This window comes from Primulina eburnea, chromosome 9 (assembly GCF_022965805.1).
Source record: "Primulina eburnea isolate SZY01 chromosome 9, ASM2296580v1, whole genome shotgun sequence".
NCBI classification, from domain to species: Eukaryota; Viridiplantae; Streptophyta; class Magnoliopsida; order Lamiales; family Gesneriaceae; genus Primulina; species Primulina eburnea.
The window spans coordinates 1323398-1351270 of NC_133109.1; the positions used below are offsets into that span (position 1 = coordinate 1323398).

General features: G+C 32.3%; 1 protein-coding gene across 1 annotated transcript; it reads left to right on the forward strand.

Moving 5' to 3' along the window:
- The first annotated feature begins 2858 nt into the window (after positions 1–2858).
- Positions 2859–4938, forward strand: LOC140841036 (caffeic acid 3-O-methyltransferase 2-like). Its single transcript, XM_073208197.1, has 4 exons — positions 2859–3324; positions 3415–3725; positions 3868–3932; positions 4581–4938. Exons 1-4 carry the CDS (start codon positions 2921–2923, stop codon positions 4872–4874), a joined length of 1074 nt encoding a protein of 357 aa, XP_073064298.1. The 5' UTR covers positions 2859–2920; the 3' UTR covers positions 4875–4938.
- The last annotated feature ends 22935 nt before the right edge of the window (positions 4939–27873 follow it).

The following is a 27873-nucleotide window of genomic DNA, read 5'->3' on the forward strand; positions in this document are numbered from 1 at the left end:
GTCTTGTTAACATGCAATGGATAAATAATGAACAGCGTGTACATGATGTTGGTGTTTAATAATGATCAAGCTTAATGCTCCCCTTAAATTCATGATGTATTTTGAATTGCATGCATATTGGCGATAAGTTCAACTCCCCTTAAATCATAAATATTTCATCAATTATTATTATTATTGTTATATTATATAATATATATATATATATATATATATATATATATATATATATATATAATTATATCATATATTTCATTTAGACGATAGCGTGGCTCTGCCGGTTGTTCTAAATAAAATATTATGATTTAATAGTAACATCTAACAATCTAACATTTACTTTATCGCAACTAACTTTTATTTTTTACATCTAACTTTTACTTTACTGCAATTAACTTTTACTTTCCCGCAACTAACTTTTATTTTTCCGCAACTAACTTATTATTATCGCAACTAACTTATTAAATCATATATTTCATTTAGGCAATAGCGTGCCTCTGCCGGTTGTTCTAAATGAAATATAATGATTAAATTTAACATTTACTTTATGTAATTATATATTTGTATAGTTATATAAATAATAATAGGTACCATATATAAAATATCGGTTAATTCGATATTTTCTATAGTGGGAACTATATTATATTATGTGTGTGTTTAAATATTTAATTTTCTTGGAACCATTATTTATGGTGGTCACTTTTGTTTTACTTTTAGTTAAACAATATTATATAAACCAAGAATAAATCATCGAGCTTGACAAAATTTATAATTTGTAAACTTCATTCTTTCATTTGATAATCTATAAATTAATAAATTTAAACTTAAAATAATATTTGTGTGGATCGATCTCGTACTTACGAAATATATTACTTGCAGACAACCTACACTTGGGCTGAATTATAATTTAATTAGTAGCATATACCTTCAGGAAACAGAAGAAGGGGAGACGTAAAAGATTTCATCTTCGAACTTCCATAAACAACTATTTTCTACTACCTACTGTTTTATTGGTTTTACCTTAAACCATCAGATCGTTCCGCACAAGTTATTGTGATCTGCTGCAAATATATTCGAACTAGATAAGCTATAATCTCTAACAAGATTCTAGCACATTTGCAAAAACATCAAAGAAAGGAATGAGTTTATTCACCCTCCTCTAAATTCTATATCGATCCCCAACATAAACAGTGAAAATAATCACATGTTACTATAATGAGGTGTCATAAAACTCATTTTTGTATAATAATATGATATTATTCAAATATATATATAATAAATAAACACTAACGCAATAAAAATATATAAACTGTGTAATAATAAAATCACATCACGTTATTATAATGAGGTGTCTTAGACTCCTTTATATAATAGCATGATATTATATATTATATATGTACACAATAAAAAAATAAACAAGTAAAATAAATATTCTTACTTTTGAATATTGTTATCTTTTTCTTGTGTTTTGTAGCTTGGAAAAATATAGATTACCTTCGAGTATCAGTGCCGATAACGTGTTAAAAATAAAAATTTACGGTAAAAAGTAAAAATCTCAAAGTCACAAAATATATTAAACTACACACATTATAAAATTTTCTCTACTCCCTTATGCTTTTTCTTCACAAATTAAGAGACATATTTATAGAATTTCTTTAAAAATAATCTTACACTAATTATATCATTACAGTACATCATCACACACTAATTTTCAATATTTACAACTCTTATTTTCAACAGAACTTTTATTTTTTAAAGATTATTTATAAAAAACTCCAGAAATATACACGTTATTAGGAAATTATAAATATCTTAGTGTTTCGCTATTAAAGTTGGAAATTATTTTCTTTGTTCCAATTTGTTGTCTAATTTGTTCATCTCAGCCTATTGTCAACTTTGATTTCCTCAGCATATACGTATTGGATTAGATTTACATTCTAGGATCAAAGCTAGCAATTTGCATGCGTAATAAGTCTCAGAAATAAATAATATTTTTTTTATAAATTGATGCGATAAATGAGAAAACGTAATCATGGACATATAAATAATGCATTTGACAAGATCAGAAAATACATTTGAAGTAATGGAGTTGTGTGTTTATGTTATTTTATTTAATTAATTAACATCGAGTACGTGTTAGTGAGAATTAACGTATGCTATATGGGGAAAATATATGTATACTTTATAGATTCATATCAAAATATTCATTAATTTGATAAGAAAAATATAATTTCCACCTGTTAAAATAGTATCCTTCTTTCCATTTCCTGATATTATAATAATTGAAAATTTTATACTTTACTGTAGATCAGATATATAAATTAATGGGGATCCTGGTAGCCAGTAATTTATAATAAATTAGTGTTCCATGGCACATGATACATGTCATAGTAATTTTTTTTATTTGATAATTTTGGTGTAAAATACATATATTATTTTATTAGAATATGATATTTATAGATTACCGATTAGGTAAAATCTACTAAGATAGTTTGAATTTTTAGATAAATTATAGATTAACTAGAGAAAAATCCGAAAAAAATAGGGAGACATATAAAAAATACTATTAATAAACCTACACCAACAAAATTAACTAATAAACATTAAGAAGAAAAAAATGTAAAAAACTTTTGTACCACATCGATTAATTAAAGTATAATAATATATATAATATAGACTATAACTTAGACAGCAAAATGATGCATTAAAGTATAATAATATATATAATATAGACTATAACTTAGACAGCAAAATTAATGCATCTCTCTTGGGTGGAATGTGTCCTAACTAATACGTAATTTGACCATCGATTAATGATATACGGCCTATTCTATAACAATTAGTACAAGCTATAAATATGTTTGTCTCTGCATATGCACACTCCTACCCAAAGTATTGCTTCTTGTTCTCAATCTATTCAGGAAAAATGAATACAAAAATGGAAGTTGCACAAGGGGACGAGGCTTCTTTCTTATTCGCCATGCAACTAGCCTCTGCTTCAGTGCTACCTAATGTCCTCAAAGTGGCGGTGGAGCTCGACCTCCTTGAACTCATGAAGAATAAGGGGCCCGGCGCCTTTATTTCACCAAGAGAACTCGCCGCGGAAATTCCCACCAACAATCCAGAGGCGCATAACATGGTGGACAGAATCCTCCGCCTGCTCGCGAGCTATTCTATTTTAAATTGCCGAGTCAAAACCCTGCCTGATGGCGGCGTTGAGCGGCTGTATTCCTTGGCTCCGGTCTGCAAGTTCTACACCAAAAATGATGACGGAGTTTCTCTAGCCCCTTTGTTGATCATGAACCAAGACAGGGTTCAGTTGGATATTTTGCAAGTATATATCAACTACATATCAACTTGTACACGTACTATATGTGTACGATTGTGTAATTAATCATTAATAATTGTATGTGCATGTAGGTACCACCTGAAAGATGCAATTCTCGAGGGGGGAGTTCCTTGTGAAAAAGTATATAAAATGAGCACATTCGAGTATCACATCACAGATCCTAGATTTAACGAGGTTTTTAATAGAGCAATGTCCAATTCTTCGACAATTTTGATGAAAAGAATTCTAGATACCTATCAGGGATTCAAGGGTCTGGGAACTTTGGTCGATGTTGGAGGTGGAATCGGTGATTCCCTGCACATGATCCTATCCAAGCATCCAACTATAAAGGCCATTAATTTTGATTTGCCCCATGTTATTCAAGATGCACCATCTTTTGCAAGTACGTGAAATATTTGTGTTGGTTCATTGTAATGTATTTTAAAGCGGTTCCATTGAAATATTTGTGTTTGAAGGTCACTTTTTAATTTAATTTGATGTTTTACGTGAAATTTAAAGTTGGCCGACCTTTTTGTATTGATCAGGCTTGGAGCACATGGGTGGAGACATGTTCGTTAGTGTTCCGAAAGGCGATGCCATTATCATGAAGGTGAAATTGTTTTCATCATATAATATATGTGTGCGTATGTGTATATATATATATATATATATATATATATATATATTATTTATTGGCAGCCAACTTCCCCTGTTTTCACCATTTTGTTAGTCTTCTAAATTGTTCTGCCATAATAATAATAATAATAATAAATGTCACACACACACACGCACGCATATATATATTATTTATTGGCAGCCAACTTACCGTATTTTCACCATTTTGTTAGCCCTCTAAAATGTTATGCCATAATAGTAATAATAATAATAATAATAATAATAAATGTCACACATGGGTCATGTATGTGGAAACCTGACTGCAAAATAAACATTATATTTATCTTACGAAATACTTAACTGATATTATTACATAAGTTCATTGTAAACATCGCAAGCTCTTTAAATTTTTTTTTTTTTTCAATGTGGGAATATAGGGACATAATAAGAAATGTATATTTTATTCAATACATATAATTAAATAGTTGTTTACATTAATTTTCCACCCGTTTTTCTAAAAAAAGATTGCTTTTTTATAATTTTTTTTATTCCCAATTGTTTCTTACAACTTTGTAATAATATTTTTATGACTATTTTCTTTTTAAGCTGATTCAAATCTTTTTTTTTCTAATCATATCTATAGGCGGTTCTTCACGACTGGAGTGATACACAATGCTTAAAAATACTGAAGAGATGCCATGAAGCACTTCCAAATAACGGAAAAATTATCGTTGTGGAGTGTATCCTTTCAGAGACTCCAGGAGAAGATTTTACTTGTAATTTACAATATTCTGACATGGTTATGCTAGCATATAGTCCCGGTGGGAAGGAGAGGACAGAAAATGAATTTCATGCATTGGCAAAGCAAGCAGGATTAAAAAAATCTCGAACAGTTTGTTGTGTTCTCCCATTCTCGGTCATGGAGTTTTATAAATAAATATGTAAAGAAATATTGAGTAGCTAAAGATAATTACCGTTTTATAATAAAACTTTAGGCTTGCTATGAAGATTAATGACCTCCCCTTAAATTCATTATGTATTTTGAATCGCATGCATATCGACGATAAGTTCAATTTGAAGAATAAATTATATTTAGCTTCACCTAATGCTCGCCAATTGTTTATTTATGAAATATATTAAAACCAATATCTTTTTACTTTCCTAATAACAAAAATAATGTAAACAAAAATAATGACTAATTTCAACTGCATATATAACTTACAATCGGATTTAGATACATATATACACTGGATATTAATCACTTCACATTGTAAAGTATGATAAGATCATTACAAATATCACATAAAAATAGATAAATATCAATATGTACACATATATTTAACTAGATTTGATATAATACGAACACAAAATCAAATAATATATACATATGTATAATAAAAGATAATATATTTATGAAATTGGTTTACTTAATATTTTTTCTGCAAAACTTTGAACCAAACTAATTTTTTGATTCGGTGAATTTTATATAATGTGATCGATTATATATCAAACCGATTTGGATTGGTTTGATTTCTGCTTATCCATACTTTAAAAATAAACAATATTTTTAGCAAATGGCATATCTATGTGCGTTATATATAACATAACATGTATGACATAATTTTTTAACATATAATAATTAAGTGGGCAATATAAGAATATGAAATGTAATTCCTAGGAAGATTTGCTACCTTTGAGTATGAAAAATGAACAAACAAATATTTACCGACCAAAATTTTTTCTAAAAATAAAATAAAATTTATCGATCTTTAAAAATTCAAAAATATATGAGCAAGTATAAAATAAAAAATCTGAAAAAGTATCAAACAAAATGAAAATCTTAAATGTAACCGTTGGTTTGAGAAACACAAGTAATCTTGATTTTGGTGATAACAAATTTGTTATTTGACCTTTTAGCATATTACTCAAGTGTGAAGTTGTTAGCTCAGTTGGGAAACTGAAATTTGAAATCAACAAAGATAAAATCTGGCTAGCTGCAGTATTTTTTGATGTTATCTCACAGCTCAATGATGAAAATGACAAACCACTAAAACGACCGAATAGAAAACTCAATTTTCCACAAGTCATATTTCACAAAATCTAAGTAAGTTCGGATATTATCAAGGAGAAATATTAGTCGTAAGATCGAGCTGACAGAAACAGAAACAATAATCAGCTCAGTCTGACCAGTTATGGTATATCAGTAATATCTCTAAGCTCAGTTATTCAAATGGAACTATTCAGTATGAGTTATGAAGATAAGAAAATGAATAAAAATCATCTTAACAAGTCAAAGTATTAAAAAAAGATGATAAAATCATAATGAATTTGATGATTCTGCACTGAATAAAGAACATGTTCTAGATTACTAACTGTATGATCTGTTGTGAATATCTATCTCCTAAGAACTTGAAATTGTGTGATTTTTGATCCATGGAAAGCTAAGAGAAATGCTATAACTTTTATGTTTATCACTTTGTCCAAAAATCGATGAAGCAAGAGTTTTATTCAAAAGAACAGAACATCTCGACTTAATCATCTTGACTTGGTTCAGCTCAAGTCAGAGCAAAGAGATCGGACTAGGTCACACCAAGCTAATCTGATGGTATATCAGATCAGACCATCAACAACCTAGTTTCGCAAAATGGCCACGAATTTGACTGTTGCAAAATCTGAATCTATACACAACAATTCCAAACGGTCATATTCTTTTATCTAAAAGTGAGGCCGTGAATACAACATATTGGAGATCAAATACAAGTTTTGGAATAAGATTCAAATCATGGGCATACTGCATGAAAAAATTAGCTAAAATGAAAGCAAACACAATTGTGACTATACATTTGATTTATATATATATATATATATATATATATATATATATATATATACACAATATAAAATTCCTCACACACAATCACTAACACGTACACATGAGAGTGGAGCATCAAAGTTTTGACGAATGAATCTTAACAAAAAGACATTAAAGATTGTATTTGTAGTCTTGACACAAAAAACGTTAAATATCATGCGGATTATGAGTTTACGACCTGCAATCGAGTGTGCTAAGAGTTTTAATTAAACAATAGATAAGTCTTAAGTTGAAATGTGTTTGTATAAAGAGTTGTATTGACGTGTATTTTCTGCTCACAACCGCACGGTTGTCAAGTTTTGATATAAGAGAATAAATCATCGTTTCCACGAGGAGTGTATATATAAAAATATATCAATGCTTGTAGTTAAAATAACCACGACTTTATCTAGAAAATAAATTAAAGGTTTGGTTTACTGAAAATGAATTAATTGTAAATAAATAGTAATCGAATAACCGAATTGAGAAAATATCAATGATAGAAATATCTAGAGGAGCGATTTCAATTAGTTTTCACGATAAATATTCCCGATTGACTTTATATTCATGAATTCCATTCATTCAATAGCCAAGAACATTTAATTATTTTATTTCCCTTTCCCAAGTGACGAATAAATTGTATCATTCAAACTTAGAATCAATCATTCCTAAAAAAATATAAGTTTAAATGATATATGCAAACGATGATCTTACTTAGGCCTCGCTAATGTTATATGCCTTCCGAACAATATAATCATTTAACGATGTGTCTCTAATGATCCATAATTCTAGTCCCTCTCCCGAGTTGTAGAATTATTAAGATAACAAACAATTTACGGCTGGTAAATTGAAATCGATAAGGACTAGGAAACACATTTAAACCAAAAGGAATTCAATTATATAAACAACTAAGTCAAAATTATCGTGTCAACAAAGCTACATCGTCCTCTAGAACTGAAAATGTAGTGCATAATGAATAAAAAAACAAAGCATGTTTGAAGATTTAGACATCTCAACAAATGAATTAAAAAGGGCGAAAGATTAGATAATAAATCAGAAGTGTCGTCTTTGTCCCCAGATTCGTCGTTGAGATCAATCATCGCGTTCCAATTTGTCTCCAACGTGTGCTCTCGTCTCTCATGTCTTTTCTTTCCCAAAAATGGGTTGCCCTCTCCCTGAAACCGTATTCTTCTTTTTATCCTTCTCTCGAGCCCGTCAAATAAAGCCTAGTTCTCCATTTTTCGCGTATGTTAGCGCCGCGATGCTGCCTGTTTGTGAAGTCTAGGGGTAGAGCCGCATAGCTTGAAGTGTAGCGCCTAGGCCCTTGTGGTTCAGTGATCCTGGCGTTGCGGCGCTAGGTTGTAGCACCTAGGCACTTTCCCTTCAACACTCCTGACGTTGCGGCGTTGCATATATGGTGCCTAGGCTCTTTTTTTTACCCCTTCAAGCCTTAGCTCTGTGGCGCTTCTTCCTTGGCTCTGCGGCGCTTTGATGGAACATCTCATGTTCGAAATCTTGATTTTGATGTTAAAAAAACTTGTTATTTTATTTCTAATGAATTTACCTAAGTGCGCAGAAGCTGAAACTGATCAAGATTCGAACTGATCAGTTATCAAGCCAAAACTGAAGCTATCGAGATGCAAAAATGAAAGCGCCAACTGATTGCCCAAACCGAATCAATTCAACTGATATATCAAAGACCATTTCTACTGATTTTTCAGCTGATAGGTGGTTCAGCAGAAGACCTTCAAAAGCACGGCCAGCTGACTAAGAGCTCAACTGATGAAGAGCCCAGCTGACCAGTTCAACTGAAGCAGTGAAATAATTTCAACTGATGAGCTGATAGAATGGTTCAGGAACCTTTGAGGGTGCTTCAAACACAATATTCTCAATGAGCTGCAATAGTTCGTGTTCTAAGCATGTAAACACCTATGAATTATATCGAGTTTAGTTTTAAACAAAGCGGAAAATACTCGAAATGATCCTTCGTTAAGAAAGATAATCAATTTTATAACTTGTGCAACTGAATAACTGAAAATTACATGAGATCAGTTCTAGCTTATATCAGTTCTATTCAGCTGAACCGATCAAATTAGTTAAGAACAAAAACAAGCAATTAAACATAAATAACACAAGATATGTTTATGGATGTTCGGAGACTTCAACTGCTCCTACGTCACCGCTTCTACCTCCTAGGGTAGGATATACCAGAAGACTTTGATTTATACAACAGCGTGTATAAACCCACTCAGATTAGGACTTACCCTACTGCCTAATTGAACTCCTAGCCTAGACTGAAAGCAACACCTTCCAGCCAACACTTTTTTAACGTTTGTGAGTCAAAGACTACATATACAAGTTTAATGTCTTTGTGAAAGACTCATTCAACTGATCTTTTAAGCTCTCCTCTATGATATATTTGAGTGATAGTGTGTGAGTGTGTGAGAACTGAACAATTAATACAACGGGAAGATGTTCTCACACACTGAGGGAAAAAAGCTTCTAAAAAGCTGATATAACTTTGGAGTGTTTCCTCGACTAGGCTGATTGCTTCCTTGTAATTTGATATGCAATATGTGTGCCCTCAATTTCTCTCTTGTTCATGCCCTTTTCTTTTCTCACTTATCTTCATCTTCTATTTATAGGCGGGAAGTTTGATCGTACAGTGAGACTCAATTATTGTATATGTTACATTTTGAATCTGCTCCTCGAAATATATCTGTACTTTCCGAAAGCCATTCTTGAACGTTTTGGTTTTAAACATTGCTGCAACGTCTATATTGTCCTTTTACTAGACAATAACTTTAGTACCTTTGTACACAGCTGGATTCCTTTAAATAAGTTTTTCGTGTTCTACAACTTATTAACTGATGCTCTGAATTGGTCATCTGAATTGATTTTCAGTTGGGCCGGTGAAATCAGTTGACTCATCAGTTGAACTGATTTCACTCTTCCAGTTGAACTGGTCATCTGAGATCTTCATCATCTGGTCAGGCTTCTCAAGGTCTTCTATTAAACTACCTATCAGCTGGACAATCAGTTGAAATGGTTTACGATTCATCAGTTGAACTGGTTTAGTTCGATTAATCAGTTTGTACTTTCAGTTTGCATTCTTCGATAGATTCAGTTACGTTCAGCTAATTGCACACTTAGGTAAGTTCATTAGTAACAAATAACAAGTTTTGTTAACATAAAAATCAAGTAAGATTGCTAACATGAAATGTTCAAAGACGAGTCAACTGATTTCACAAAACCAATTCAAGATCAGTTCAACTGGCCAGTTCAGAACATCAGTTAAGAATCAATCAGTTTGTAGAACATGACAAGCTTATTCAAATGGAATCCAGCTGTGCGCATTGAGGAAAAGCTTTTGTCCAGTCAAAGGAAAATAATAGACGTTGCAGCAGTGCTTAAAGCCAAAACATTTCAAAATGGCTATCGGAAAATACAAATATATTTCAAGGAACATATTCAAATTGCAACGAACATATTTCATGAGTCTTGGTGTACGGTATCATCGCCTCCATAAATACAAGACCAAGATAATCAATATAAAAGAGGGTGTGGAAAAATAAGAGTGTGTGAAGATCACAAGAAGAAGGGCAGGCATACTGCACATCAGCTTACAAGAGGCAATCGGCACAGATTTGAGGGAACACTTCAAAGTGTTATCAGCTTAGATTAGAAGCACAATTCCCTTAGTGTGTGAAAACACTGTCATGTTGTATTCATAGATCAGTTCTCACACACGCACACATATAATCAGTCACATATACGGAGAGTTGAGCTTATTGAATAGTTTAGTGAGTCTTGCACAGAGACGTTAAACTTGTGTATGTAGTCTTTGACACATAGACGTTAAACAAGTGTTGGCTGGAAGGTTTTGCCATCAGTCTAGGCTAGGAGTTCAGTTAGACAGTAGGGTAAGTCCTAAGCTGAATGAGTTTGTACAAAGCTTTGTATAAATCAAATTCTTCTAGTGGATCCTACCCCAGGTGGTAGAAGGGGTGACGTAAGAGGAGTTGAAGTCTCTGAACATCAATAAACATATCTTGTGTGCGTAACTGTTTAACTATTGTTTTCAAACCGATTTGATCACTTCGAGCTGTTATCAGTGCAGTTTTCACCATAACTGAACTGATATATACAAGAACGGATCCCTCTTATATCAGTTAATCAGTCTACACAAGTTAAAAGCTTTAAACTACTTAGCTTTCTTAAAGAAGGATTAATTCGAGTATTTTCCGTGTAAAGGCCCGTATTTCGTATTCATAATTTTGCGGAATTATTAAATTTTTCTAAATAAATAATTATCTTGTCTTATTTAATTAAAATAAACGTGTAAATAATTTTAACTTTAAAATAACAGCGGAAGCAAATATTGTTTTCAACCAACAATTTAAAAATAATCCAACGTAAACATCACTTAAAAATAATCCAACGTATCAATTTAAAAATAATCCAACGTATTAAAACTGATTTTGAATAATAAAAAGTGCATAAATTAAATCATGAGGTCCTCGGGTTTACTACTGCTGTCCCAAGATCGCTCACTGGTCTCCGCCCGCGGTCTCGACCTCGTCAATACCTACAACAATCAAGTCTAGTGAGTCTAAAGACTCAACATGTATATATCGTGAATAACATGTAAATATATCGTAAAATCGCGTGCAACTTAAAAATAAAGTATCGTAAGGCGTACGGTGAAAATCGTATCATGAATAATTATAACTACGTGCATATCTGAAAATCATACGTAAAAGCTTTGCTCCAAAGAGCTCTGTCATAACATGTCATAATTTTCTGTAGAGATAATGTTTCTAAGCAAGTGGCCCATAACATAGCGTAAGCGCCTGATCAGACTAAACCACAGTATACTGGGCGGTAGAGATCAATCACAGCCCCTGGACTGGATGTCCGTACCCATACATAATCATAAACCGGTCGTAAGTCACCGGGCGGAGAGGTCCTCGGTTGCGCCTACCGACTTCCAAACCCATAAGCATAAGGTGGCCACAAGACATATCGCATATATCTCAAAATAAACATTTTATATTTTTATGCACGTAATATAATTATAACCTTATTTTACCGGATGAGTTGGATCACTCCCAGGCTTGCTGCGACTTTCTAATATGGGACACATGCAATAAATCTTAATTTGACAAAAATTTAACAATGGAACCAAAAACGAGACGATTCGGACCAACAACTTGATTTTTAACCATGGCTTCGTACCAACCCGAACCAACATTAAACCGACGTTTAACCATGATTAAAATACCACAAACATACTGAAAAATATGCATAATAAGTGTAAAACACGAAAATAGGTGAAAGGAGTCGAAAAACATAAAACGCTCTTTCGAGAGTCATTTTGGCACCTTTCGCCGTAAATTCTCGTACGACCTCTAAACTCGACCAAATCACGAACGGCCAAAAACATGACCTTCCTAACTCATTGAGGTACTGTCCAGTCCAAGGCCATGGGCTAAAAGCCAACCAAGGACTCAAACAACACCAAAAACCGTGACCCAAGTTGCTGTCAAAAATCAGAAAAATACAGCAGTGGCTATGTTGCTTGCTTGGGTTCAAACTCTGAAATATTTTGACACTTGGCTTGAACCATCAACCCTAGAATCTTACCAACATCCTAAGGCATGGCTTGGACCATGGTTAAGGGCTAAATGCCAACCATAAACCGAGCCAACACCTAGGACAATGCATCATACTAGCCGAGAAATACAGCATGCCTTGTCTTGAGATGAATTAACTTGTTTTACTGTCTTGGGTCGTTCCAATGGCAATTTGATCAACCATGGCTCGACCTAGACATGATGGAGTGTTGTATAAACCATGGCTATGGGCTAGAAGCCAACCATAATCCAAATAAAACACCCAAAACCGAAAGTGTGCTCATGCAGAATTTTGAAGAAACATAATGCAGCTGTATTGTTTTGATGAAATTATGATGGACCCATGAACCAAACTTGGAAAGGACTCCTTAGCCACATCCTAAACATGCTAAGGGAGGTTCTAACCATGGCTACAGTCCCTAGGACAGCCATGATTCAAACTCTCATCCCAAGCAACCACATAACACAATTTTGACACAAAATCTGCAACTTAATGGGATTGTTGCTGTCAATTCTTTATACTGGGTGTATGGACTTAACAAATGGACTAGCAACACCCTAACACCCTCTGAAGCATGCCTATATGCAGCCATGATAGCCTGGAACCGAAGCACCCACCTGGATTCAGCAAAACTCAGCAACCATGAATAACAAAAACAATATGGCCGAGGGGCCTGTACAGAATTTCCTTAAAACCATTTACTTGCTGTCATTTTCGGTTTGTCTCATGAATCTTGATAATATACTTATTTAAATATCTAATATGACTTGATTGAAGAGCAAAGAAACAACATGTACATGCCTGGAATTTGTTTTGAAGAAAAACAAATCAAAACGACAATACGACGCGACGGGATCGGAGTTGAGGATTCTTTTCTTTCTTAATTTTCCTACTGCTGTTCTTACGATTTTCTCAGCTGATTCTTCTGATAATTTTCGAGCATATGGATGTAGGAAATGTAGGTAATGAAGGTGAATGATATAGGAGATGTTAAAGGTGCTATAATATGCATTTAGTTTGGGAGTTACAAGTCAAGAATTTGAATGGGTTTGCATTGGTTCCCATTCCTTTGTTGTATCTGTTCTTATTCTTTTACTTCACAATTCAGTAGCCTTTCTTCTGGTATTTTCGAGTATATGGGATGAATAAATGTTATGTAATGGAGGTGTTAAAGGTACCATAATATTTGGGAGGTTACAAGTGAATGCTTTGAATTAAATTTGAAATGCTTTCTTGTTGCCGTTGGGTATTGCTTCGAATCCTTGCTGCATCTTCTAGTTAATTTGCTAGGTAATTAGTTGAGGAAAATGAGGTGTCATATTTTTTTTTTAATTAGTGAATAAAAATCTGGGAAATGAATACCCCATGAAGTGCAATTAGAAATGGTTTGAATGGATAGTTATCAACCTTTGAAATATTTTAAATGTTGGACCCAAAATTATTATTACTAATTTGCATGGTATTTTATTGTTTAAATCTTGTATTTTAATTGCTTAAAGTTTAGCACCCTCGTTATATATTTTAGTAAATTTACACATTAATTTATAATAAACTCTTGCATGGCATTATATGGTTTAAAATTTAAGTATTTAAATGCTATGTTTAATTTCTTGAATATATTATTACTAGATTAATTCACCTTCATTTGTTCACATATTTTAATTTAAGCTTTAACTAAATAATGAACCTAAAAGAATTTATTTAACAACTTAGCTCTAATTAATTTAATAAATCCTAAAACATTCTTTTTCTTTAAATTAAATTATTCCTTGACTTAAATTAAATTTAGGTATATTTTCTTATTATTAATCTTATCTTTAATCTCAAAACTCCGGCCCGGCCTCGCGTATTTAACTGAAAAGATAAAACTAAACTTTTGCATTTAAAATAAATAGTTATGACTTATCAAATATCAAAAATGAATTAGACTCTTCATATATATATATATATATATATATAAATCATTTTTAAATTTAAATAGTAATAATTATGCATGGCTTATACGTAGTCTGATTTTCGGGTCGTTACAATCTTCCCCCCTTATATTGAATTTCGTCCCCGAAATTCGCTAATCCTCGATAATCAAAAAGTTTATATTCTTAATTCTATTATCCCAGCAATCCACGCTACCGTTGCGCTACTCTGATAAAAATTAAGTCCTAGGCTGTCTGTACGTTTCTTCAATCCTAATTAGATTGCCTATCAAAAATCTCGTTTGCGAATCGCAACTTAAAACGACTTATGGTAACTTAGCTTTACTTTACTAGGACCTCGAATTCTGACTTTTCTCACCGTTCCCAATATTAAAATTGGTGGTTCAAACTTATCATATCTTACCTTCCTTATACTATACCCGTAATGTTCAACGACATTTTACATTAGTATATACACAGTTCAACTTAAAGACTCTTAGCACCAAAGGTTACTGATCAACTTCTATCATCGGCAATATACTTAAAAGTTAAACATTATCTTAACTCCATAATAATATTAGCCCAATATCCTTGAATCGAATCATTATCTTACGACCCAACCTTACGTAATTTAACTATTTACAAGTACATCCCAATTACAAAATTGTTGCAAATCTTAAATCTCGAATAACGTTAACCCATAAAACCCAATTATACAAGATCGACCTTCTACCAATATTTTAAAGCCCTTCAAGTCCCAATTATATGTTTAAACTATTATCTTCCCAATTACCATATAGTTGAGGCCTAAGACTCTGGATTTTCCTCATTGAAACAAATGTCGCATTCTTAAGTATCATCAATGCTTAATTAAGTCTAGTATATAAAACTTAATAAGTTATCTCATGTTAGCGATAAACTTACTCTAATAATTCAACTTCGCTCATATCACCCATAGAGTTCTAAAATTCCCATATCAAGATTTCGGATTTCTTACTCAATTAAAATCTTAATGTTAGTTCATTGATACTCTATGTTGAACGCCTCTAATTCTCTTTTTGTTTTTATTTCACCCAAAACTTATGTATGAACACCTATCTTATAAATCTTGAAATTCAAGCTTATGCAACCCAAATAATATTAGATAGTATAACTCCAGCCCACATATCCGCTTAGTCCCAAATTTCTTAATGACTTTAAAAATTCCTCAAGATAACGTGTTTAATTCAATTCTTACATGTGTCTATCGAGTAACCTAACCATCCATCATGCTCAACTTTCTAGAAAAATCAAATTCCCCCAAAGTATAATTCTAACTGTTAAGATCCTGGTTAAAACTTACGACACGTCAAACTTAAATTCCCAAAAATTCGCTAACTCAATGTTTACTCTTATAACTTAACTAACTGATCAACTTTCCCTTAAATCGTCAACATGTTAAATTCTTAATTTGCCACAACATTATTTCACAAATGCTCAAATTTTCAATCCCGAGATTGGTCCTTCCTACAATGTCCTTGATTACCATTCATTATAACATTATAACCCAGATATCTAAATGTTCTAAATATCCTTCAAGCCCAAATCTCCTAAAATTCCTATCATTTAAACCATTCAATTCTCACTTACTGCTAAACTAGTCCCCCAAATCTCTTAAGATAACAACATAAATTCTTAATTTCTTCGAAAATTATCAAATCTTTCCTTAATTTCGAAAATTCCATAGTTACCCATAGATTCTTGGCGTTCTCAATTTCAGTTTATAGGTTTCCCGTATCATAAGGTTCAATAACCTTAAGTTTAATAAACCCAAGAATTTAATTTCCATAACCCGTCTTACATTTTTATAAATACTTAAAATCTCAAGTGTTCCTCAAAAGTTCGTAATTAAATCCTCAAAATTTTTGGACTCTGCAATTCGGCCCTTAAAGTTCTCAAAATTTATATTTTTGGTCTTACAACTCTAAGAAATTTGCGTTATTGTCCCCATAACATTTTTCGATTTAACCCCATTAACCTTAAAATTCTCGAACTAAAAAGTATACATCTCAAAATTTGGTAAATTCGAGAATAATCCCTTAGAATTTTATTTTTGCACTTAGATCCTCCAATTATTAGTTATTACAATTAGGTCCCTAGAATTCTCACTTCATGCAATTTCATCTTTAAATCTAACTAGGTAGAGCATGTATCCTGAATAAATTCTCATAATTAATCTTACATTTCCATAGGTACTTAAAATTCTCAAATTATACATTTATAATCCTAAAGATTGTCGTCGTCTTCGATTCGTTATTGCTTATATGAAATCCTCAAAAATTTACTCGACTAGCAACCAAGAACCATTAATAATTTCTTAGAAATTCTACAAGTCTCAAAAGCATTCATAATTTTCAAGATTAACTTATAACCCATAAGGAGGACATCAACACTACTGACCTAAAAATTAATATAGTCAAATCATTTTCAACCTCTCCTAAAGACCAATGTCCGAATTTTTAGACATGTCCAATTCCAAACGTACCCAACATGCATAATTCCATAATTTTTTTTTATTTAAATAAACACTGAACAATTAAAATCTGAACGTAAAAACATTTCATGAAAACATGCTGTTAAAATAATTCATGCTTTAAATAAAATGCGTAAATGTAAAACTTACAGACCGAAGACGTGACTTCATGAGCTTCTCGAGAGCAGTAGTAGTACAACCCTTTACAAGAACATAGGCTCTGATACCAACTGTAAAGGCCCGTATTTCGTATTCATAATTTTGCGGAATTATTAAATTTTTCTAAATAAATAATTATCTTGTCTTATTTAATTAAAATAAACGTGTAAATAATTTTAACTTTAAAATAACAGCGGAAGCAAATATTGTTTTCAACCAACAATTTAAAAATAATCCAACGTAAACATCACTTAAAAATAATCCAACGTATCAATTTAAAAATAATCCAACGTATTAAAACTGAGTTTGAATAATAAAAAGTGCATAAATTAAATCATGAGGTCCTCGGGTTTACTACTGCTGTCCCAAGATCGCTCACTGGTCTCCGCCCGCGGTCTCTACCTCGTCAATACCTACAACAATCAAGTCTAGTGAGTCTAAAGACTCAACATGTATATATCGTGAATAACAAGTAAATATATCGTAAAATCGCGTGCAACTTAAAAATAAAGTATCGTAAGGCGTACGGTGAAAATCGTATCATGAATAATTATAACTACGTGCATATCTGAAAATCATACGTAAAAGCTTTGCTCCAAAGAGCTCTGTCATAACATGTCATAATTTTCTGTAGAGATAATGTTTCTAAGCAAGTGGCCCATAACATAGCGTAAGCGCCTGATCAGACTAAACCACAGTATACTGGGCGGTAGAGATCAATCACAGCCCTTGGACTGGATGTCCGTACCCATACATAATCATAAACCGGTCGTAAGTCACCGGGCGGAGAGGTCCTCGGTTGCGCCTACCGACTTCCAAACCCATAAGCATAAGGTGGCCACAAGACATATCGCATATATCTCAAAATAAACATTTTATATTTTTATGCACGTAATATAATTATAACCTTATTTTACCGGATGAGTTGGATCACTCCCAGGCTTGCTGCGACTTTCTAATATGGGACACATGCAATAAATCTTAATTTGACAAAAATTTAACAATGGAACCAAAAACGAGACGATTCGGACCAACAACTTGATTTTTAACCATGGCTTCGTACCAACCCGAACCAACATTAAACCGACGTTTAACCAGGATTAAAATACCACAAACATACTGAAAAATATGCATAATAAGTGTAAAACACGAAAATAGGTGAAAGGAGTCGAAAAACATAAAACGCTCTTTCGAGAGTCATTTTGGCACCTTTCGCCGTAAATTCTCGTACGACCTCTAAACTCGACCAAATCACGAACGGCCAAAAACATGACCTTCCTAACTCATTGAGGTACTGTCCAGTCCAAGGCCATGGGCTAAAAGCCAACCAAGGACTCAAACAACACCAAAAACCGTGACCCAAGTTGCTGTCAAAAATCAGAAAAATACAGCAGTGGCTATGTTGCTTGCTTGGGTTCAAACTCTGAAATATTTTGACACTTGGCTTGAACCATCAACCCTAGAATCTTACCAACATCCTAAGGCATGGCTTGGACCATGGTTAAGGGCTAAATGCCAACCATAAACCGAGCCAACACCTAGGACAATGCATCATACTAGCCGAGAAATACAGCATGCTGTGTCTTGAGATGTATTAACTTGTTTTACTGTCTTGGATCGTTCCAATGGCAATTTGATCAACCATGGCTCGACCTAGACATGATGGAGTGTTGTATAAACCATGGCTATGGGCTAGAAGCCAACCATAATCCAAACAAAACACCCAAAACCGAAAGTGTGCTCATGCAGAATTTTGAAGAAACATAATGCAGCTGTATTGTTTTGATGAAATTATGATGGACCCATGAACCAAACTTGGAAAGGACTCCTTAGCCACATCCTAAACATGCTAAGGGAGGTTCTAACCATGGCTACAGTCCCTAGGACAGCCATGATTCGAACTCTCATCCCAAGCAACCACATAACACAATTTTGACACAAAATCTGCAACTTAATGGGATTGTTGCTGTCAATTCTTTATACTGGGTGTATGGACTTAACAAATGGACTAGCAACACCCTAACACCCTCTGAAGCATGCCTATATGCAGCCATGACAGCCTGGAACCGAAGCACCCACCTGGATTCAGCAAAACTCAGCAACCATGAATAACAAAAACAATATGGCCGAGGGGCCTGTACAGAATTTCCTTAAAACCATTTACTTGCTGTCATTTTCGGTTTGTCTCATGAATCTTGATAATATACTTATTTAAATATCTAATATGACTTGATTGAAGAGCAAAGAAACAACATGTACATGCCTGGAATTTGTTTTGAAGAAAAACAAATCAAAACGACAATACGACGCGACGGGATCGGAGTTGAGGATTCTTTTCTTTCTTAATTTTCCTGCTGTTGTTCTTACGATTTTCTCAGCTGATTCTTCTGATAATTTTCGAGCATATGGATGTAGGAAATGTAGGTAATGAAGGTGAATGATATAGGAGATGTTAAAGTTGCTATAATATGCATTTAGTTTGGGAGTTACAAGTCAAGAATTTGAATGGGTTTGCATTGGTTCCCATTCCTTTGCTGTATCTGTTCTTATTCTTTTACTTCACAATTCAGTAGCCTTTCTTCTGGTATTTTCGAGTATATGGGATGAATAAATGTTATGTAATGGAGGTGTTAAAGGTACCATAATATTTGGGAGGTTACAAGTGAATGCTTTGAATTAAATTTGAAATGCTTTCTTGTTGCCGTTGGGTATTGCTTCGAATCCTTGCTGCATCTTCTAGTTAATTTGCTAGGTAATTAGTTGAGGAAAATGAGGTGTCATATTTTTTTTAATTAGTGAATAAAAATCTGGGAAATGAATATCCCATGAAGTGCAATTAGGAATGGTTTGAATGGATAGTTATCAACCTTTGAAATATTTTAAATGTTGGACCCAAAATTATTATTACTAATTTGCATGGTATTTTATTGTTTAAATCTTGTATTTTAATTGCTTAAAGTTTAGCACCCTCGTTATATATTTTAGTGAATTTACACATTAATTTATAATAAACTCTTGCATGGCATTATATGGTTTAAAATTTAAGTATTTAAATGCTATGTTTAATTTCTTGAATATATTATTACTAGATTAATTCCCCTTCATTTGTTCACATATTCTAATTTAAGCTTTAATTAAATAATGAACCTAAAAGAATTTATTTAACAACTTAGCTCTAATTAATTTAATAAATCCTAAAACATTCTTTTTCTTTAAATTAAATTACTCCTTGACTTAAATTAAATATAGGTATATTTTCTTATTATTAATCTTATCTTTAATCTCAAAACTCCGGCCCGGCCTCGCATATTTAACTGAAAAGATAAAACTAAACTTTTGCATTTAAAATAAATAGTTATGACTTATCAAATATAAAAAATGAATTAGACTCTTCATATATATATATATATATATATATATATATATATATATATATATATATATATATATATAAATCATTTTTAAATTTAAATAGTAATAATTATGCATGGCTTATACGTAGTCTGATTTTCGGGTCGTTACATTCCGCTTGGTTTAAAACCAAACTCGATTTATTTTATCGATTTTACATTTTTAGAACACGAGCTATTACAGCTCATTGAGCATATTGTGTTTGAAGTACCTTCGCAGGTGTCACCCAAACCGATCCATCAATTGGTATCAGAGCTAGTTGTTCTAAGAAAGACATTTGAAAGCTGATATTTTAAAATTTGTTTCAAAATGTTATTTAAAATGGATTTCAAAATCCTTTTAAAAATTTTATATAAGTTTACCGGGGGAAGAGAGAAGATTTTTGGATTTTCAACTAATATTGTAGCCACTTTTCTCTACTCTGTAATCTTGTTGTTTTAGTAGCTTGCAGGGTTTTGAGTTCAAATGGACAGCAAAACAGCTAAACTGATCGGTGGACAAGATTTTAGATGCCAGCCTACTTTTTCAGCTGATCAACAGACGAAACCCAACTAAGCTGAAATTTTGGATGATTAGGAGCTTAATCATCAACAGTATACCGTCGCTTCATTGTCATATCAGATCAAAATAGATGATCAATGCGATTCAGTATCAATTGAGTCCAGTTTGAGGCAGCTCGACTAGTTAGCCAGCACAGAGATTAAGTCCAACGCAAATTAGCTGCTCTTCTGGAAAAAAAATGACTCAAGATCGTTGCAGCATTTCAAATTATTCAAGGCAACTAGTTATTGATATATTCAGTTCTATTATGTATAAACCGACTGATATTTGTTATTGTTTAAAATCTGCTATTGTAGTAGCAATTCCCTAACACATGTTGGTGTGCTTAAATGTATGATACAAAAGACGCTTATTTGATTAAATAAACATCATGTTTATCCAAATGGTTTTGATGTAATTGAACTAATATTTTCAGTTAATGTGTTGCCTAAACTACTTGAATGTTAAAAGTTGCTAAAACATATTTTTAAAGCGTGTAAATGATTATATTTTTAGGGGAGAGTTTTTAATTCAGTTCTTGAGGGGGATATTTACTTAAATATGTTATACCTCGAACTGAAAAATGTTTTAAACTTGTTTTAAATTAAGTTATTGAGGGGGACTTTCTTATCTCTCGAACAGAAAAATTCTTTATAATCACCTTAAATGTTTTTGAATCTCACAAAAAGGAGAATAAGTATTAAATTTTTAAAATTTTAAATTTATAGTTCGCGTTAATTGTTCAAATTTTGTGATCATAAAAAAAAGAAGATTGTTGGAACATTTCATATTCGGAATCTTAATTTTGATGTAACAAAACTTGTTATTTTGTTTCTAATGAATTTACCGAAGTGCGCAGAAGCTGAAACTAATCAAGATTCTAACAGATCAATTATCGAGCTACAACTGAAGCTATGGAGATGCAAAAATGAAAGGGCCAACTCATTCTCAAACTGAATCAGTTCAACTGATATATCAAAGACTAGTTACTGATTGTTCAGCTGATAGATGGTTTAACAGAAGGCCTTTAAAAGCCTGGTCAGCTGACGAAGATCTCAACTGAAAAAGAGCCCAGAACTGAAGCAGTGAAATCAGTTCAGCTGACGAGCCAACTGATTTCATCAAACCAGTTCAAGATCAGTTCAACTGACCAGTTTAGAACATCTGTTAGGAAACAATTAGTTTGCAGAACACGACAAGCTTATTCAAATGGAATCCAGTTGAGGCGCATTGAGGAAAAGCTTTTGTCCACTCAAAGGACAATAATAGACGTTGCAGAAGTGCTTAAAGCCAAAACGTCCCAGAAGGCTGTCGGAAAGTACATACATATTTTGAGGAACTTATTCAAATTGCAATGAACATATTTGATGAGTCTTGGTGTACGGTATTATTGCCTTTATAAATACCAGACCAAGATCATCAATATAAAAGAGGGTGAAAAAAATAAGTGTGTGAAGATCACAAGAAGAAGGGCACACATAATGCACACCAACTTACAAGAAGCAATCAACCCATATTTGAGGGAACACTTAAAAGTTTTATCAGCTTAGATTAGAAGCACAATTCTCTCAGTGTGTTGGAATATTCTCATGTTGTATTTATAGATCAGTTCTCACACACGCACACACACAATCACTCACATATACAGAGAGTTGAGCTTATTGAATAGTTGAGTGAGTCTTGCACAAAGAAGTTAAAAATGTGTATGTAGTATTTGACACATAGACGTTAAAAAAGTGTTGGTTGGAAGGTTTTGCCTTCAGTATAGGCTAAGAGTTCAGTTAGACAGTAGGGTAAGTCTTAAGCTGAGTGGGTTTGTACAAAGCTTTGTATAAATCAAAGCTTTCTAGTGGATCCTACCCGAGATGGTAGAAGGGTGACATAAGAGCAGTGAAGTCTCCGTACATCCAAAAACATATCTTGTGTATTTAACTATTTAATTATTGTTTTCAAACTGATTTGACATGTTCGAGCTGTTATCAGTTCAGGTCTAACCATAATTGAACTGATATATGCAAGAACGGATCCTCCTGATACCAGTTAATCAGTTTATACAAGTTAAAAGCTTTAAACTGATTAACTTTCTTAATTAAGGATTACTTCGAGTATTTTCCGATTGGTTTAAAATCAAACTCTATTTAATTCATCGGTGTTTATATTTTTAGAACACGAGCTATTACAGTTCATTGAGAATATTGTGTTTGAAGCACCCTCGCAGGTGTCACCCAAACCGATGCATCACACTTGTCCACCAATATTTCACTGTCAAAAACACCTCTAATTGCCATCAACCATCCAATAGTTGTTCATCTCCTGCACGACACAAACATAACAAATACCAAGCATAATTCTGTCCGAAACAGATATAATTCAAATGGATTCTCATATAAATTACATGCAATTCTTGCACTTATCATGTATAAATTAAAGTCATCAAGTAGATGATTCCTAACTGGACTAAGGGGTGAAATAAGAGTTTTTAATCTCCGAATATCCATATGAACATTAGATTTTATTTATGCATTACATTTAATTATTTATGCTGACTTTAAGATGTGTTGTTGAAGCATATTTTGTATTATTCAAATATCTAAAATTTTGCATATCAAGTGTTTGATAAAATGGTTCAACCAAAAACGTTTTTACACATTCAACTTACATATCTTTTAAACGCCTTTCAAAATTTTTAAAACAAGAGATTATTTTGAGTGTCTTTTGTTTGGTTTGTAAATCACACTCGATTTAATTACTCAGCGTTCAATATTTTAATAACCGAGTTGTCGTAACTCAACAATTATCCCACAATTGATTTTATCAAATGGTATCAGAGAGGATTGTTCTTGAAAGAACATTTTAAATTTATCTTGATCTGTAAAATTTGAAATTTCATATTGTTTTAATATATATATACCAAGTTGAATTTTCAGCCGTGGAAAAAATGACATAACTCCTTGCTCGAGTGTCGAAATGACAAACCGCTTTTTACATTGTGAACTAAACTTGTAGAGAATTTTATTCATATAAATTTTCAGCTTGATCAGGCTAAAGGAAAAGCAGTTTATTAATTAAAGTCAGACTATGTGTTCTGACACGAAAAATAGGCTATGAAGAAATTTGTTTAGTTATTACTATACTTTAGCAACTTCAAACTACAAAAAATATAGTAGGGTAGCTAATTATAAATTTAAAGGGCGGATGGATTTTAAATAATGAGGAGGGGATAAATTTTGCGAGAGATTTTTGGGTTGAGAAACACAAGCAATCTTGATTTTGATGATGACAAAAAATTTTATTGTGTTTCAAACACAATTTACTAAAATGTGAAGTTGCTAGCTTAAGTTCAAAGCTGAAACTCGATATCAAAAAAGTTGAAAATCTGGCAAGCTCCGGTGTTATGATGATATCTTAGAGCTCGTGACAAGCCGCCAAAACGACTGAATATAAAAATTAAGTTTTCACAAATAATATTTCACAATAGCTTAGTTAATTTGAATGTTAATTAGGCAAAATATTAATCGCATGATCGACTGATAGAAAAATAAACATCAATAAGCTCAGTCTGACCAGTTCTAGTTTATTGGTCATATCTCTCAGCTCGATTATGAAAATGGTACGATTCAATATGAATTACAAATATAAGAGAATAATCTAGAAATAAATTTCACAAGTCAAAGTATAAATCAGTTCAGAAGAAGATGATAAACCATAATGAAGTTGTTGATTCTGCACTGGATGAAAAAAAAAATGATCCATATTGTTAATTGTTTGATCTGTCAATCATATCTCTCTCAAGCAAATATGGATTGAGTGATTCTCGATTCCATGAAAAGCTAAGTGAAAGGATACAAATCAAGAGTTATATTCAAAAGATTAGAACAACTCAACTTGAGCAACTTGATTTGTTCGGCTCAAATCAAACAAAATTGATCAGACGATATCAAACCAAGCTAATCTGATATTAGATTAGATCACACCATCAAAAGCTCAGTTTTACGAAATGGCTAGAAATACGAAGTTGACCATTGCAATGTCAGAATTCGCATACAACATTTCTAAACGGTCATATTCTTGTATCTAATATCTACATCACTATTAGATGTCATAAATACAACATATTGAAGATCAAATACAATCTTTGGAACGAGATTCAAAGCATGAACAACAAAAATTAAAAATTAGCTAGAATTAGAGCAAGCCCAAGTATGAGAATACGTTTAATATATACATACATTATAAAAATCCTCACACACAATCACTCACACATATACATGAGAGTTGAGCTCAAAATTTAGATGAGTAATTCTTATAAAAATACATTAAAGAATGTGTTTGTAGTCTTGACATAAGAGAAGTTAAATATTATGCGGATTGTGAGGTTGCGGCCTGATAGACTTAATTTAATTGTGTTGATGATAGTCAAAACCAGTAGATCGCGTTAGTGAAACCAGAAGATAGTATAAAAGCAGAAGTTCTCGTATCGCTTTAACAAAGCAGTACTCTTCGAGTACTTATCAGCTTAGATAAACAGAAGCAGAACTTGACTTTTACTAAATCAGAACCTATCGATCATATATTAAATGTTACCGTTACTTTACCAAGTACAAGTATTAAATACATCATTAATGCTGAACAAAGTCATTTAATACGAATTACCAAATGTGGTATGAAACAAGACTGATTGTTCTGAAGCTTTTTGCAAAAACCTTTTTAGGTAATAAAGCTGATTCTATCAGAAGTCAAAGAATTCGTTTTGTTTATGAACGTTTATTCAAGAATTATATAAATACACAAAATCAACGACGTCTATAGGTTACCTAAAACAATGATTACGTTATCTAATATACGAACGTCGATTTGAGCACTCAGAACTACTTATCATCTTCAAGCTCAATATACAGAAAATCAACACATGCTTCATAATACTTATCTGATCTTTTGATATCATATTGTGCTGACTGTTTCTTACTCTATCTACAATCATAATCTCGTTACTATATATTTGAGAAGAGGTTGTAAACTGGAAAAAGTCTTTTCCAGAACTTTGTTGTATTTGTTTTATTTTGTTGTGAAACTAAGAGTTTCAGTAGGCAAAGGATAAGTCCTGCTGAAGTGGGTGTGTACAAGTGTTATACTGTAAAAACTAAAGTCTTTTAGTGATACCTTCTGGAAACAGAAGAAGGGGAGACGTAGAGGATTTCATCTTCGAACTTTCATAAACAACCATTGTTCTACTGCCTACTGTTTTATTGTGTTTCACCGTACTCCATCAGATCGTTTTCGCACTTTTTATTGTGATCTGCTGGACTTACTCTTGAACAAGATAAGCTATAATCTCTCCTAAGATTCTAGCAACCTTTACATAATCAACCAACAAAGGAAAGAATTTATTCACCCCCTCTAAACTCTATATCGATTCCCAACACGGCCGACAATCGAATGTTGTTAGTAATCAAAAATAAATTCTGAAGGTGGTGAATAAATTTATCTCAAAATATTTCGAATAGATTGGAAACATTGAAATTTTGTTCTTTTCAATTAGGTTATCAATAAGTCAAAGTGTGAACTATGCGGAAGTTGACGTACTGAAATTAGTTGAACAAATGACTTACCAAGAAAATCAGTTGGAGTTTTCTGAAGAGTAGTAAGGTAGGTAGACTGAGAGTAAATAAACACAAGGTTGTTTCTAGATGTTCGGAGATTTCAAAACTCCTACGTCACTCTTTTTCCGCGCAGAAGGTTTGAACTAAAATACTTTCGAAATTACAAGTAATTTGAAATCACCCAATTCTGTAGGACATAACACTGGGCAACACTATCTTTCCGTACGTCTTCAGTTATTATCTCTCTCGTGTACAAACTTTTCAGCTCATCTATATAGATGTCCAAAGATGAACTGAGAAAAGCCCTGAGTCCAGATGACTCAACAACTTTAAAGACTTGAGAGGCAACAACATTTTCCATAGAATAATTAATTGATTCGAAATCGATTACAAGAGCGTTCATGATACAGGAACGTTGCAAATATCTTGAGATTCAAATGAGAGACAACAACTTCTTTGGAATGAGATTCAAATTTATTTGCGGCGTCCGTCATTGGTGGTGGAGTTTTGCATTATTTTTTTAAAACTCCACCACATACATTAATTTTGAACTTTTATTTTTTTAAAATAAAATTGTTTATGAAAAAACTTAGAAAGATGCACGTTTGGGACATTATAAATATCTTGAGAGTACTATTAATTTCTTGGTGTTTCATTATTAAAGTTGGGAATTATTTTCTTTGTTTCAATTTGTTCTCATTTGTGCATCTCAGCCTATTGTCAACTTTGATTTCCCCAGCATATACGTATTGGATTAGATTTACATTCTAGGATCAAAGCTTGCAATTGCATGCATGCGTTATAAGTCTCAGAAATAAATAAATAAATATATATTTCTAAATTTATGCAATAAATGAGAAAACGTAATCATGGATATATAAATAATGCATTTGACAAGATCAGAAAATACATTTGAAGTAATGGAGTTGTGTGTTTATGTTATGTATTTAATTAATTAACATCGAGTACGTATTAGTGAGAATTAACGTATGCTATATGTGGAAAATATATGTATGCTTTATAGATCCAAATCAAAATATTCATTAATTTGATAAGAAAAATATAATTTCCACCTGTTAAAATAGTATACTTCTTTCCATTTCTTGGTTTTATAATATTATACTTATAAATTATTTCTAGATAAGATTTAGTGAGATAGTTTGAAGTTTTAGATAAATTCTAGAGAAGTTGAAGAAAAAATCAGAAAAAATGAAAGTCGCATAATAAAAATTACTAATAAACATTATGAAAAAAACTAATGTAAATAAACTATTGTTCCATATTAACATACCAAATTTAGTTAAACTAATAAT

What these genes read in the sequence shown, in the direction of transcription:
- LOC140841036 (XM_073208197.1), top strand. Translation starts at nt 2,921, where the DNA reads ATGAATACAAAAATGGAAGTTGCACAAGGGGACGAGGCTTCTTTCTTA. An exon ending in AGGGTTCAGTTGGATATTTT is followed by an intron (nt 3,325 to 3,414) that starts GCAAGTATATAT and finishes ATGTGCATGTAG; the next exon opens with GTACCACCTGAAAGATGCAA. An exon ending in AGATGCACCATCTTTTGCAA is followed by an intron (nt 3,726 to 3,867) that starts GTACGTGAAATA and finishes TGTATTGATCAG; the next exon opens with GCTTGGAGCACATGGGTGGA.